The 14,718-nt window shown below is 38.7% G+C and overlaps 1 protein-coding gene across 2 annotated transcripts in view; it reads right to left on the bottom strand.

Annotated features, from left to right (window-relative positions):
• The window catches only part of EDIL3 (EGF like repeats and discoidin domains 3), a 325,907-nt gene that overhangs the window by 14,096 nt on the left and 297,093 nt on the right, over nt 1-14,718 (bottom strand). For both annotated transcript variants that reach the window (XM_060761741.2, XM_060761742.2), the window contains one exon: nt 5,246-5,401. In XM_060761741.2, coding sequence (XP_060617724.2) covers nt 5,246-5,401 — 156 coding nt within the window. The remainder of the gene's footprint in view (nt 1-5,245; nt 5,402-14,718) is intronic.

The raw sequence follows: 14,718 nt of genomic DNA, 5'->3' as shown, positions 1-14,718 counted from the left end.
CACCCTGTTCACCTTTACTTTCCTACAGTTGGTTTTCCCATTCTGAATTAGCTGGCATTCTATCTGGTCCAGTGTTACGTTTGCATGTCCACAATTGACCAGAGGGTCACTACCCAGGCATCTCAGCAATTGCCAGGCTCTTCAGCTACTCTTAGACATGTCAATATTCTCAAGTAGTTCTATCCAGAGGTCTTTTTTTAGCTTTAGCTATGGCTGTAGATAATTTTTGGCCTGCTACTGTAGTCTCGTTGCTGTATGGATTCTCTTGAAATAGTCTGAGATATTCCTGTAGCTGGTTTCATGGTTCTTTGTTTAGGCCTGGTAGGTAGCTTGTATGACAGCCTCTAGGGATTGAGAGCCTTGAAGATCGTTTCACAGCTTTTACAAAAAGATCATAGCCTTCTATAGATGGTTCTATATCAGAAATAGCTGCTTCCAAGTTCTGTGTAAATTTTGTCCAGTTAGCTTTATTGAAATTATATCTTCTGCGGAAAGGGACATTTTGTGGTCTTACAGTTGCATATGTTTGGCAGTTGAAATCCAGCTTACTAATGCCTTGAAAGATCTCTCCAGCTACTACAAAGATAACCACCTGAAACCTAACCCTGCCAAAACACAAGTATGTGCTTTCCATCTACGCAACCGTGAAGCCAACAGGAAATTGAAAGTCACCTGGGAAGGTCAAGAACTTGAATATTCTTTCCATCCTAAACATCTCAGTGTCACCTTAGATCGAACACTAGCACATAGGAAACACTGCTTGAACACCAAGCACAAAGTAGCTGCATACAATAGCATCCTGCAAAAACTTACTGACAGCACATGGGGTGCAGACCCAAAATTAGTAAGAACATCAGCCAAGGCCTTGTTTTACTCAACTGCTGAGTATGCCTGCCCTGTTTGGCATAGATCTGCCCATGCAAAGCAGGTGAACATAGCATTGAATGAAACATGCAGAATAATCACAGGGTGTCTTAAACCTACACTTGTTGATAAACTCTACAAGCTAGCTGGCATTGCCCGCCCTATGTGCGATGGGAAGTTGCTGCTAAATGTGAGAGAAATAAGGTTGAACACTGTGAAAGCCATCCACTACATGACTACCAGCCTTCTCCCAGTAGACTCAAATCAAGGAAAAGCTTTATGAGAATTACCACTCCTCTTGGCATCCCTCCAGCAACAGCAAGGGTATCCCTGTGGGCAGCTAAATCAGGAAATCCCAAATGGATGGCCCCTTGCAAGGGTCTTCCTTCAGGGGCAAACCAAGAATGGACAACCTAGAAGTTCCTGAATAGACTCAGAAGCAGAGTGGGCAGATCAAAAGACAACCTGGCAAAATGGCACTACCTAAACGAATCCCATACCTTGTGTGACTGTGGAGCAGAACAGACAACTCTGCATCTGTATGTTTGTCCATTGTGCCCTGCCTCATATACAGAGGAGGAATTGTTGAAGGCTACAGACAATGCCATTGCTATTGCCTGTTTTTCTTCAAAAGTCATTTAGCCGCCTGCACACCTTCTATTTTGATCTGTTTTATATTAATTTATGCAATGTTTTGATTCAAAATAAATCTATAATGGTTAGTTACCTGCTCTGAACATGAACAGAATTCACTTCTTTATCAATAAATGGATCCCATTTTAGCAAGGGACAAATGTCCCTTTTAAAATGGCAATGGAGGGAAGAACACCAAGTCTGGCATGAAGATATATTTAAATTTTATGCTGCATCCTGAAATCTATTTGTTTTATAACTGTTTCATGCTGATTTGGCACTAAATCTTGGAAAACCCTCATTTCCACCTTCCAAATATTGGAGAGACGAAAGGAGATGAATAAAGGAAAGAAGGGATAATAAAAAGAAATCGATACATTCTGACCTCTAAAATGTCCTACCTGCAAGTGTTATTATTAGAGCACCCCCAGATACCTCAATAAAAAAAAAAGTGGAGTATTCACATATGGAAGCAAAAGGTTAGAAATATGATGGCTGCAAGGTGAACAGTATGAGTCATTGATATAGATGCATATCCAAGCCCAGAATACAATTATGTATCAGGACCCTAGAGTTTTTTTTTATAATGTTGCCTCCCAGCTGTAGGGCATCATAATTTCTATTCAAATAAGTATCTGCACTCAGAATCATAATAAAGATGTATGTATTATATTATGAATGCAGGGTGTTCTAAAACAATGGCTTTCATTGTTCCCCAAGGTTTAGCCGTGCTGCAATCAACTACTCAGTTGGGAGAAAGGAAAATTAACAGCCACGCTCAGGAAAAGCCTGTAAACTAGAATTAATTACATGGATGATACTGTTCAGCAAGATGATGTTTATGTTTAAATGAGGTTAGGCTTATCTGGTTTAGGAGTGCACACTTATATGCATTTTAACTTTAAATTTATAATTTATCAAAGTTAAACTACAGTGAGTTCCCCATTACCTTGTTCTTGGTAGATTTGGCTTGGAAATTAGTAGAACTATTTCCAGAAAGATTAGAAATAAACCAGCATTTCTCAAGTCTGTCTGACCCTGAGATGAGAAAGGGTGAAGCAAGGTAAACCGATGCATGGAACTGCCAATATGTGTATTTAATATATGTATTTTGTGATGGTGTGTTTTAATATATGTATTTTATGGCAAATATTTTATGTTTTTTAACTGTGTTGTGCCAATTTTGAGCCGTGAGGAGAAGCACGTACCAAATAATAATAATAATAATAATAATAATAATAATAATAATAATAATAATTTGTCTGGATCTGAATCAAGATTGAAAGGAGGAGGAGAATAGAGATATAGTCTGGATTATATGGCAGTGTAGAAGGGGCCTCAGTTAACTCAGTAAGTGGAGAGGAGATGATGGAATCATGCTTGTCCCCATAGGCTAAAGGAAAAGCAAACTGTGATACCCATTCCTAGCTTGTCCATGTTTCCTCATGAATGATTTTTAGAATAATAAAGTAATAGAGTTGGAGGAGTCCACATGGGCCATCTAGGCCAACCCCTTGTCATGAAGAAAAAGTGCAAAGTACCCCTGACAGATGGCCATCCAGCCTCTGTTTAAAAGCTTCCAAGGAAGGAGCTTCCACCACACTCCAAGGCAGAAAGTTCCACTGCTGAACAGCTCTTACCGTTAGGAAGTTCTTCCTAATGTTCAGGTGTAATCTCCTCTCCTGTAATTTGAAACCATTGTGCCTAGTTTCCAGGGCAGCGGAAAACATACCTGCTCCCTTTTCCTTATGACATCCTTTCACATATTTATACATGGCTATCATGTCTTCTCTCAACCTTCTCTTCTGCAGGCTAAACATGCATAGCTCTGTGAGCTGCTCCCCATAGAGCATGGTCACCAGACCTTTGATCATTTTAGTTGCCCTCCCTCGGACACGTTTCAGCTTGTCAATATCCCTTTTAAACCATTGTGCCCAGTATTGGACACAGGATTCCAGGTAAGGTCTAACCAAAGCAGAATAGAAAGGTCCAATGACTTCCCTCAATCTAGACACTATCCTCCTTTTAATGCAGCCCAAAATCCAATTGACTTTTTTAGCTGCTGCATCACACTGTTGGCTCATGTCCAACTTGTTGAAGCTTTCTTAGCCAAAGAGTACTGGTGCCTCACCAAACTACAACTCCAAGGACTCCATAGCATTGAGAGATAGCAATGAAACTTGGCACCAGTTAAAGTAGTGTCAAACTGTAATGATTTTATGGTATAGATCAGTTGTTCTCAACTTGTGGGTCCCCGGGTGTTTTGGCCTACAACTCCCAGAGACCCCAGCCAGTTTACCAGCTGTTAGGATTTCTGGGAGTTGAAGGCCAAAACATCCGGGGACCCACAGGTTGAGAACCACTGGTATAGATGAACCCCGTGAGATGCATGATGGAATTTTGGCAACGATCGGAATTATATTATGTACCCATACTCAACCAAAAAGAGTCAACTAAAGCTTTTAAGTAAACTCCACATTTGCAGGTTTCACACTTGCAGATCTGATTATTTGCAGAGTTAATATGTTTTCTCCAGGAATATCTAGCTCCTCCAGTGTGACTCTATGGTCAACTTTTACCATAGCATTACACTGCAGGACCTAGAAATTTCTAGAGAGAACACATTTTCTATGCATTAGTAGAACCTCCAGTGTGATTCTATGAACAACCTCTGACAGAGCAACTCTAGGAGGAACTAGAGATTCTAGAGAGATATTCTCTCAGGTTAAACTTTTTTTTAAATTTATGGTTTTTCCACTTTTGTGGTGTCCTGAGTTTCTAACCTGAGCTAGTATGGAAGACTGCCTGTGATTTCAGTTTTAAGTGTCTATGAACCACACCAATTTAAACCCAGTAACATCTTGGAAAGTGAGAATATGATGTTTCTAGTATAGGTTTTCACTGACATAGTCCATTTCATCAGATGCTTAAACGTATGTCAGAAATTTCCCTTTTCCAGTTAGTCTCCCAAAAAGACTAATACTGCTATCACTTTGAGTTCAATTCCAGGGTGAGCAGAGGTCTCCCCCCAATAGTTCTTGTTTCAGCACAAGAGACAGGGTCTACTCCATCACCACCTGCCTAAAAGTATTAGTTTCTTGCTAAACAATTTCAATATGTCAATGAATATGCATGCCAAAAAATTGAGAAAGCCTGTATTCTTGCCAATCTGGATTACTTCTCTGGCATTCACTACTGTTCCAGTATGCAGTTCTCACTTACAGTGCAATTCTATGCATATTTAGTGAAATGTCAATCTAGCTGATCAATCAAACTTCTTCCCAGAAGTGTGTGGGTAGGAACACAGCATGTCAATATGACATTTTGGGGCAAACGAGTCATCACCTCAAATGTTTACTGATTAGTTTGAGAAAGTATAAATTCCATATAATTTTACACATACTATTTTAACATAAACATTTGCATGTATTTTGGCTTTTTATGAATTGCCCTGACTCCTATTTTACCATATATAAACCTGAAAATTATTTTATACAATGTTTTTCTTTTAGGCAGCTATATCTGCATTTATCCACAGATATATTTTCCAAATTTAAAGATTTTTATTCAACATCATATATGACATAGTTTCTTTCTAGTATTCACCTTGACTTTTAGCCATGGAACCTTTGGCATGAACATCTCATAAACCAGACAGTATACATTAACCTGCAGGATACAAGTTCTGAGATTACCACAGATGTTGCTTCTATAAAAAATGCTTTCCAAATATCAATTGCCTCATTACCTTATCCTTTTTTTGCTTTTCATCCTGATATATAGTCCAGTGCTCTCCATCATGGCTATAGGCAAGTTTATAGGAGCCCACAAACTGTACATGACCAAAATCTTTAGCTCCTTGAGTAATAATGCCTGTCACTTTTGTAGGAACAAGAAGATCAATCTAGAAATGAAAAACAAACATAATATTGCAAAGTTAAAATACAGTTGTTCAATTCATTTTGGTGTTTTTAAAAGCACAGATTTAGTTGTCACAAAAGATCTGAGTCCAAAAAAACCAAAATGGACAATGAAAGCAATAAGGGAAATTAATTGGTATCTTTGATTTATTGGATGAGTGCATTCCTATTTTTAATAATCAATCCAGTTAATTTTCCTCTAATATACATTTCAGTTGTCTTTGAGACAGCATCTAACGGGCCACAGGGATAAGTGGAAATACCATTTTGAGGTCTGTGATGAAGATCCAACCTCAGAAGTTACAGAAGAATCATAATGAAATGGGTTATTCCAATGCTAAGCATCAATTGAAATGTTAGGGGAAAAACATGCTCAGATTATCTCACTCTAGATAACAGTGGTCTGAAATCCTGCTTTGTCACTATAGCTACATCCCCCAATGCTACTTACTAATACACATCTTTCAAGCAGTGCAGCCCCCTACCTCAACATGGCCATTTCATTTCACTGGAGAGTATGAGTAGGGACCACGACAGGTAACTGCAAATATTTCCCTGAAGATACTGATTGCATTTTGTCAAATTAAAACAAAATTGCTGGACTCATCCCTGCCCATTTGCCTTTGAGGGGATTTTTTATTGTTATGTGATTGGGACAGTCCTTTACACAAGGAATGTAAAAATGAATTGTGATATTGTGAGTTTCACACCACCATCATTCATGAACAGGATGTTAGTCATTGATCACGCAACTTATTGTTTCTTATCTAATTCTCCTGTTACCATAAAATTAGAATTTTCTTTTGTTTTAACTTTTATTTATACATTACACTTACTCCTCCACATTTCTAGTTTTGATTTTTGCAGATTTGATTATTCATGATTAAAACTGTTCTCTAGGAAACTCTAGGTCCTTTAATGCAACTCTATGGTAAACTTTCTCTAGCCGTGCTGGAGGACATAGTTTTTTCTAGAATTGGGGATCTAGAATATCTCTTTTAGATCCCCAATACAATTTCATAGTCTTCTTCCTGTAGGATTGACCATAGAACCATGACAAAACATTCCCAGAGAAGTAATATCTCTGGTGAAACCCCCCCCCCCCCCAGAAATGTCTTTATTTGCAGTTTTTTTCCACTTTCATGGGCGTCCTGTAATCCTAACACCAGCCAAAGTGGAATTCTGAGTATATTCATTTTCTCTTGCAGTAGCTGAACATCTCTGTAGGCCAGGCCAGATGTTCAGTTAAGTGAAACAAAGATGCTGTAAACTTTATTGTAAAACAAAATAACACCATTATGCTAGAACAAAGTTGCTTAGATAAAAAGGTCACGATAAAAGTTAATGTTATTGATTTCTATAGCTTACAGTTAGAAAACTGTTGTTTGCTTTAATGAATTACTCATAGGTAACAAAGATATTGTTGCTACTTTAAGAAACTGAGGCATGCAGTATTTTTAGTTCTTTTTTTGTCCAGTCTTAAGCCAATATCTCGATCATATGTTTCAGTGTTCACAACTGGCAATGAAAGCTTAACTTGCAGCTTTTGTTTTGGCAAGATTCCCCAAGGCTTCTGCAGTTCTCAGTTTGGTTCAGCAGCCACTATGATCTCAGACCACTGCCATTATCTATCACTTTGGCCTCTGCTGCTTCCTGAGCACTACCTTGGGAACTTTTCCCTTCCCTGTTGGAGAAGAATACTACAGATACAATGGACTGCCCAAAAGACAAAAAATGACTATGCCATCAAAGAAACTCTCACTAAAAAGTTGAACAACAACAAAACAAAATACAACTAAACTGTGGCTGTCATGCTTTGGACATATGAGATAACATTACCTACTGGAAGCTACGAGTATAGTCAAGGTAGTGTGAAAAGTGGGTAATAATCACACTACAGGTGGATGGACTCAATCAAGAAAGTCATAACCCTGAGTTTACAAAACCTGAGTATGGAAGTTAATGAGCTTATCTTGAAGGTTTCTCATTTTTAGGGTTAACGTGAAATGAAGTTGAGTGGAAATAGCAACAAAACCTTTAACGGGATGTGGATCCATATGTCTCTTTATCGGCTTTTTTGTTAGCTGCTAAAATAATAAAATGAAATAAATCTGGCTATATTGTGGTATGTTACAGCTATTATTTTAGTTGCAATTATTTGATCTTTTTTGCTTTGGAATTGAATCTCAACAGTGTGTTATCATCTTCAGATAGGTGTTGTTGTTGTTGTTGAAGGTCAGATCAAACCCTACATCTTTGATGAGCCCTTTATGACAATATCACTAGATTGTGGTTTCCTTCTTACAATAGCACCAAGAGAAAATAATGAGTAAGCATATTAGGCTGAATTTGGAGAACATCTAATCAACCTTATTGCGTGTAAGCCTGGGGATCATAAGGAAAAGGAATATAAACACAGACACACAGAGTATTTCATGAGGTTGCATATCACATAGGAAACTGCCTTCCATTTATTTATTTTTCTACATTATGTTTATATTTCTCTTCCTTTTCCTAAAGAGGTCGGCTGGCATACATGACTTTTTACCCCCAGTCCCACCCTCAGATCATTACCTTCACAACAATCCCATGAAGTTGGTGAGGCTAAGAATGAGTGAATGGCTCACCTAGGGCCTCATCATAAAGGCCAGGTGAAGTGTCCCACTTTGCTTAGCATCCAGTAGAAAAGAGAGGGGCAGTGGCATGAACCGGTTGCCCGCTGTGCAGTTCCCTCTCAGTAACACTTTCCGAATTACATGGGGAAAGAGTTACCCTCCTGGAAAGACCCCATGCTGGCTCCATTGGAGCCAGCACAACACAGGAAGCCTCTTGTGTTGGGGCAAAAGTGTCCAGTGACACTTCCACCCTGGTTGGGGGTGGGACTTCTGCCAGAAGTCACAGGACATCATGTGATGTCTGGCATGGGGCTCCATCCATTAGACAGGTTGAAAGCATCCTTGGACACTAAATTAATCCCATCTGATGAGGTCATTAGTGTAATTCATGGATCAAGAGTCCTATAATCTTGATTTCTCAAATCCTAACCAAACTCTCTAACCACTGAGGTGCCTTCTACACTGCAATATAAAGTCCAGATTATCTGCTTCAAACTGGATAATATGGCAGCATAGACTCGTATAATCGAGTTCAAGGCAGATAATGCGGATTGTCTGATTTAATAATCTGGATTATATGGAAGTATAGAAGGGGCCTGAAGGCCCTTCCAGAGAGGCCAGAAATCCAAGGAGAATTGGGATTTTAAATTCCACTTTCTCTCGGAATGGAGGCCACACAGCTAGCCTAAACCCTGTGTAAGTGTTACTTACGGATATCTTCCAAGATCAGCAGGGGTGGGCATCAAGGGCACTGCCAGCCTCCCTCTCTTTTCCCCTCACAAGGCCTGAAGCCTCTCTCCCTTCCTCCTCCCTACCTTGTAATAGTCACTTTGGGTAGGAGAGGGATGGTTTCTCCTCCAAGGCCGCATTGGTTCTTCCAGGGAGGAGAAAGAGAGGCAAAGACTGCAAGCTTGCATGGAAGGCTTCATAAATTCAGAGGGAAATGGGAAGGGGAGCAGGGGGGTGTCCAGATTGGGGAAGGAGGGACAGAAGGAGAACATATGTGTTTCCATGCCTCAGGAAAAATCGGTTTTAAAGGGGAGCTTTTAAACTTGTGTTTTCCAGCCTTTGACCTGATTCCTCTGCAATTTGACTAAACATTGTTCAACCAATCCCCCCCCCCCTTAACCTGATTTAACCCACGTTCTAATGCATGTGTAGAAGATCCCTAAGTCATTCAACTAGTCCCTCTAGTCCAGTACTATCTACTACGATTAACTGTAACTCTCCAGGTTCTCTGAGAGACTTCTCTTCACTTGCTACTTTTAGTGGAGAGAGAGCAGGGATTAAACATGAAAAATTTGCATGCATATTATGTCTTCCAGCACAGAGATATTCCTTTCTTTGGATTACAATTCCACTATCCATTAGATAATGCTTGGAACAAGCTCATGAAGATTTTGGACTTGTTCTTTTAAATAATAAAACATTTGCTATTAGGCTGTTTTTAATGTCTTTGGATCTGAGCGATAATAAAGCTTTATTACCTTTTTAATCCTTTGAATATTAAGATGATGTTTTCATGTTTTGAATTTAAATGTGAAGTACTCTGAATGCCATAGTTTCATAAATGTTACTTACATTGCCCTTAAGGATATCAATACTTTTATTTTTGAAAAAAACAGACAAACATATATTTTCATAATATAAAGATATTAATAACAACCAAGAATATTATTTTCAGGACTGGGTTATAGCAAGGTTAAGATTGATTCGTATATATTTATTAATACTGGCAGAACAAATGTAATTGATATCTATAATTTGAGAAAGTATATAATTCCAAATCTGTGCTCATCATAATTTCTAGCCAAGGAATAGACCACGGCAGGAAACTCCATCTAAGGGGAGCTATGAAGATATTCTTTCAGTTTCAGCTAGACCCATAAAAGATCCATCAAATTACAAATCCATGAAAGCATCTGTAAGAATTTTTTGTAAGAATTTGTAAGAATAAGAAATAGGAACTAGCTTTGGAAATGTGGGATGGGTTGACTGCTACTCCTTTTGTTCCATTCCTTAAGTTTTCTTCTGAGAATCACATACAAATGCCTCAACCTATTGCATTTTCCAAATTCTGTCCAATAGCTAGAATTTTACTTAAAACTATGGATGTCTAAGCCCCACTGTCTTCTTATTTATCTTTTTCTTTACACGTACTGTAAAAGAAATGCATCTTTCTGCAATGGAAAAACATCTTAAATTAAGGTGAAACAAGCACATTTTTATCATTGTTGTAGAAAGATTTTTCATGCCTACTTTTCATTTTAGCAAGTTTGGTTTATATTTAATTATGGTTACTGGGAAGATGTGAACACAACGATGGACAGGGTATAAGGATTTTATCTTTGAAGATCCCCACCGCTATCACCAATTGTGAGGAGGGGTTTGTGTGTTGCTGAGGTTGGCAACGGCAGGCCCTAATAATGGAGGTATTTTACCTCAAGCACTTTTTAATCTCACCGCTGCCACCAATTGTACAGATGTGGATGTTATGGAGGGAATTTACCTCAGGCCTCAATTGTGTAGAAGAGTATATTATGGAGGAGGCCAATTATTATTTGTAAATTAAGGCTACTGCCACCTTATAATAATAATAATAATAATAATAATAATAATAATAATAATAATAATACTGCCACCAACGTGAGGTATTTGAGGTACCACCGATGAGATCTGGCTCTACAGACGCAGATTAGTTGAGATGAGACGGTTTTCAACAAAAGATAACAAGTTTATTGTGTACAAAGCTTATGGTTGCAGGCTGTTAAATAACTTATGAATCTTTGAATATCACGTGGTTTATAATACGGTCCACTCTTCCAGATAACATAGCTTGTGGCTAACTTTCACTGAGGTGAAGCTCTCTAGTGAACAATGTTTCGCTACTATAAATAGCCTTTCAATTCGATCTTCCCTCGATCAAATCTCTGATCTCTAGTCCTTCCTTAACTAGGGATCTTAACTAGGCTTCCTTTAGTCTTCTTTGACTAAATAATCTGGCCAGGTTTCTTTCTTCAGCCCTCCTAGACTGAAAAAACACCAGCCGCTCACACACAAGTCTCTCTCTCAGGCCTTTCCAAGCCTTTCTCTCAGGCCTTTTTAAAAAACGCACATAACTTTTCCTGCTTGGCTCCGCCCACTTCTCCCTCTCATGAGCTAGCCAGCCTCGTCTCCTTGGCAACGCTCACTGTGGATTCAAACCAGATGACTCCAGTTTTAGCTACTGTTACAAACACAAATACATACTCTAACAGTTAAACACAAACATATTGCATTTTCCAAATTCTGTCCAATAGCTAGAATTTTATTTAAAACTATGGATGTCTAAGCCACACTGTCTTCTTATTTATCTTTTTCTTTACACGTACTGTAAAAGAAATGCATCTTTCTTCAATGGAAAAACATCTTAAATTAAGGTGAAACAAGCACATTTTTATCATTGTTGTAGAAAGTTTTTTCATGCCTACTTTTCATTTTAGCAAGTTTGGTTTATATTTAATTATGGGTACCTTTAAAAACACATGCACACAATAACTTAAATTTCATAGGTGGTAAATCGAAATAGGAATTTATTGCTGCAAATAACACATTTGGCAAGAAATGGCAGCTAGTGGACAACTTTCAGCAGAAAATCAGCCCAGGAATGGGATCCAGATTGGGAGCATATTCCAAATAAGTAACCTTTGCCTGACAAACTAAGAATGTCTTTTCACATTATAATTAGATATTTTGACCTTGATTTACTCCCTAATCTTTCAGTGGAGGGCTACACACAGAATCCCTATATTTGGAAGCTCTCCTCATTTCCTCTCATTATCCACCTTGATGAAAACTTCTTGGAAATCTATACCCTTTTGTGGCTACACACACTGCCACTAACCCAAAGCAGCAGTGGCTACAAGTGGAGACAATCTAACTGGGCTGCGCAGGACCTGCCAAACCATCACCTTTCCATTTGTGCTGTTACTGCTCCTAATTGGCCACAGAACTCTGTGTCCTCTTCTACACTGCCATATAATCCAGATTATCAAATCAGATAATCCACATTACCTGCTTTGAACTGGATTTTATGAGTCTACATTCCTAGTCATCCGCAAACCAGATCAACAATTGGGTCACACCGTTTACAGAAGACCCACACACACAGATAGATATCAACATAAGAACTCCAACCATCACCCAAGTCAAAAAAGAAGCACCATTAAAGCCTTGGCAGACCGTGCAAAAAGAATCTGCAAACCCCACCTCCTTCAAGATGAACTGAACCACCTCAACTGGGCTCTCCAGGCCAATGGATACTCCACTTCAGACATCAGAAGAGCTGCAAGACCAAGAACAAGTCACGAGAATAAAGACAAAGATCCACCCAGAGGAAAAGTGTTCTTGCCATACATCAAGGGAACCACTGACCGCATAGGGAAGCTGATGAAAAAACACAACATACAAACTATCTACAGATCCACCAAGAAAATCCAACAAATCCTACGTTCAGCAAAGGACAAGAGGGATCCTCTCACTTCTGCAGGAGTCTACCGTGTACCATGCAGCTGTGGACAAGTCTACATAGGGACCACCAAATGCAGCATTGCCTAAACACGAATCAAGGAACATGACAGCCCCTGCAGACTACTTCAACCAGAGAAATCAGCCATAGCAGAGCACCTGATGAACCAACCTGGACACAGCATTTATTTGAAAAAACAGAAATGCTGAACCACTCTCACAACCACCATGTCAAACTACACAGAGAAGCCATTGAAATACACAAGCTTGTGGACAATTTCAACAGAAAGGAGGAAACCATGAAAATGAACAACATCTGGCTACCAGCATTAAAAAAACTCTAAAATTGCAACAGCACAACAACCGAGAGGAAGCAGGCAGGGACATCTAATTATCTCTCAACAAAAGTTTGCTCCAGGCACAGTTAGCCCATTGTATGCTAATCAAGGTGGTCAGTTGAAACATTCACACCTAGCTCCAGCAGACAAGAGTCCTTTGTCTCACCCTGGTCATTCCACAGATATATAAACCCTTTTTCCTAGTTCCAACAGACCTCACTACCTCTGAGGATGCTTGCCATAGATGCAGGCGAAACGTCAGGAGAGAATGCCTCTACAACAACCCAATGATTCCGGCCATGAAAGCCTTTGACAATACATTGACTGGATTGACCTTGAAGGAGCTGGGGGTGGTGATGGCCGACAGGGAGCTCTGGCGCAGGCTGGTCCATGAGGTCACGAAGAGTCGGAAACGACTAAACAAATGAACAACAAAGCCAGATTTTGTTCATTTTTATGGTTTCCTTCTTTCTGTTGAAATTGTCCACATGCTTGTGGGTTTCAATGGCTTTTCTGTGTAGTCTGACATGGTAGTTGTTAAAATGCTCCAGCATTTCTGTGTTCTCAAATAATATGCTGTGTAAACTGTATCGATCTAACAGTTTACACACTGATAAAGTCTGAAAGAGGTTTTACAGGAATATTTGGAGTAATAAAAAGCTGATCTGTAGGAAATGGAATTTGGAAGTAAAAGAAAGAAAAGGAAGAATAAAACAGAGTATAAACAACTCAAATCTGAAGTAGTAGAGTTAAAAAAAATATGATTCTAAACACATATAATGGTCCCAAGGATAATAATGATGTATCCTGCAGCTATAAAGTGTCACGGAATGCAAGAAGAGAAATAGCTAAATCATAATCCTCATATAATTTTGGGTAAAAATATTTTCATTCTACTTTAAACAATTACACACCCTATGGATTTATCTGCATGCTCACTGCTGCTTATATGGATTACATCCAATATTTAATGAATTTTCTGTGATTGGTATCTTTCTTGATAGTAACTTAACTAAAAAGTGTTCAGCCCTTAGTTTCTAGGGAACCACAAATTATAGTTTTGGCGCAATAACTAAGGATTAAAATATCAGTTGTATTTATATTTCATGTCTACAAAATAGTTCTCATTTTGCTGTGTCTTAGTAAGATCAGACACATTAAAAACAGAACAAAAACTTCACTTAGGATCATGTTGATGTCTCTCTCATTTACAGAATTTCTTAGATGGTTCAGTTTTCTGTCTATTGCTCTCTTTGTCCTCATCTTTATATAGGGTCCTACATCTTACCTGCTTTCTAGACTCGGCTTCCTTTTCAGGATCTTTGTGGATTTTGATTAAACATACAATTGGACCAAGCTTGGTGTGTTACAAGCTGGATAACAATGAAAAAGGTTGCCTTAGAATATGGAAGATTTTCTCCTACTTGAGGTCTTCAAGCAGAGGTCATTGCCAGAGATTGGAATGTTTTTTTTTTTTTTTTACTACAGCACACATAAGTTTAAGTGAGATGCCCAAAAGAAGCTTTTCCTAGCTTTGGATGCTGGCAACCCTGCATTAACATCTCACACAGAGAACATTCAAAAGTCTATGTGTTTCAACCAGGCCCACAAGGACTGATCAGGATTGATACTTCACAGTGATGTAAATGGGCCACATTCAGACATTTAAACAGCCCCCTGCAGTGAAAGAGCAAGCCATATATTTAGACATTTTCCAATGTACTAAACTGATACTATGTCAATAGCTATTAGAGGATTAAAAGCATGGCTGTCATGTTCCCACAGAGGCTTTTACTGTTTTCTTTGTTAGTTAGAATGGGTTCTGCTCCTTTTGTATAGTTT

Source organism: Anolis sagrei, chromosome 2 (assembly GCF_037176765.1).
Source record: "Anolis sagrei isolate rAnoSag1 chromosome 2, rAnoSag1.mat, whole genome shotgun sequence".
NCBI lineage: Eukaryota > Metazoa > Chordata > Lepidosauria > Squamata > Dactyloidae > Anolis > Anolis sagrei.
The sequence above is the reverse complement of the archived record's forward strand: the minus strand, read 5'-3'. Positions and strand labels throughout refer to the sequence as shown.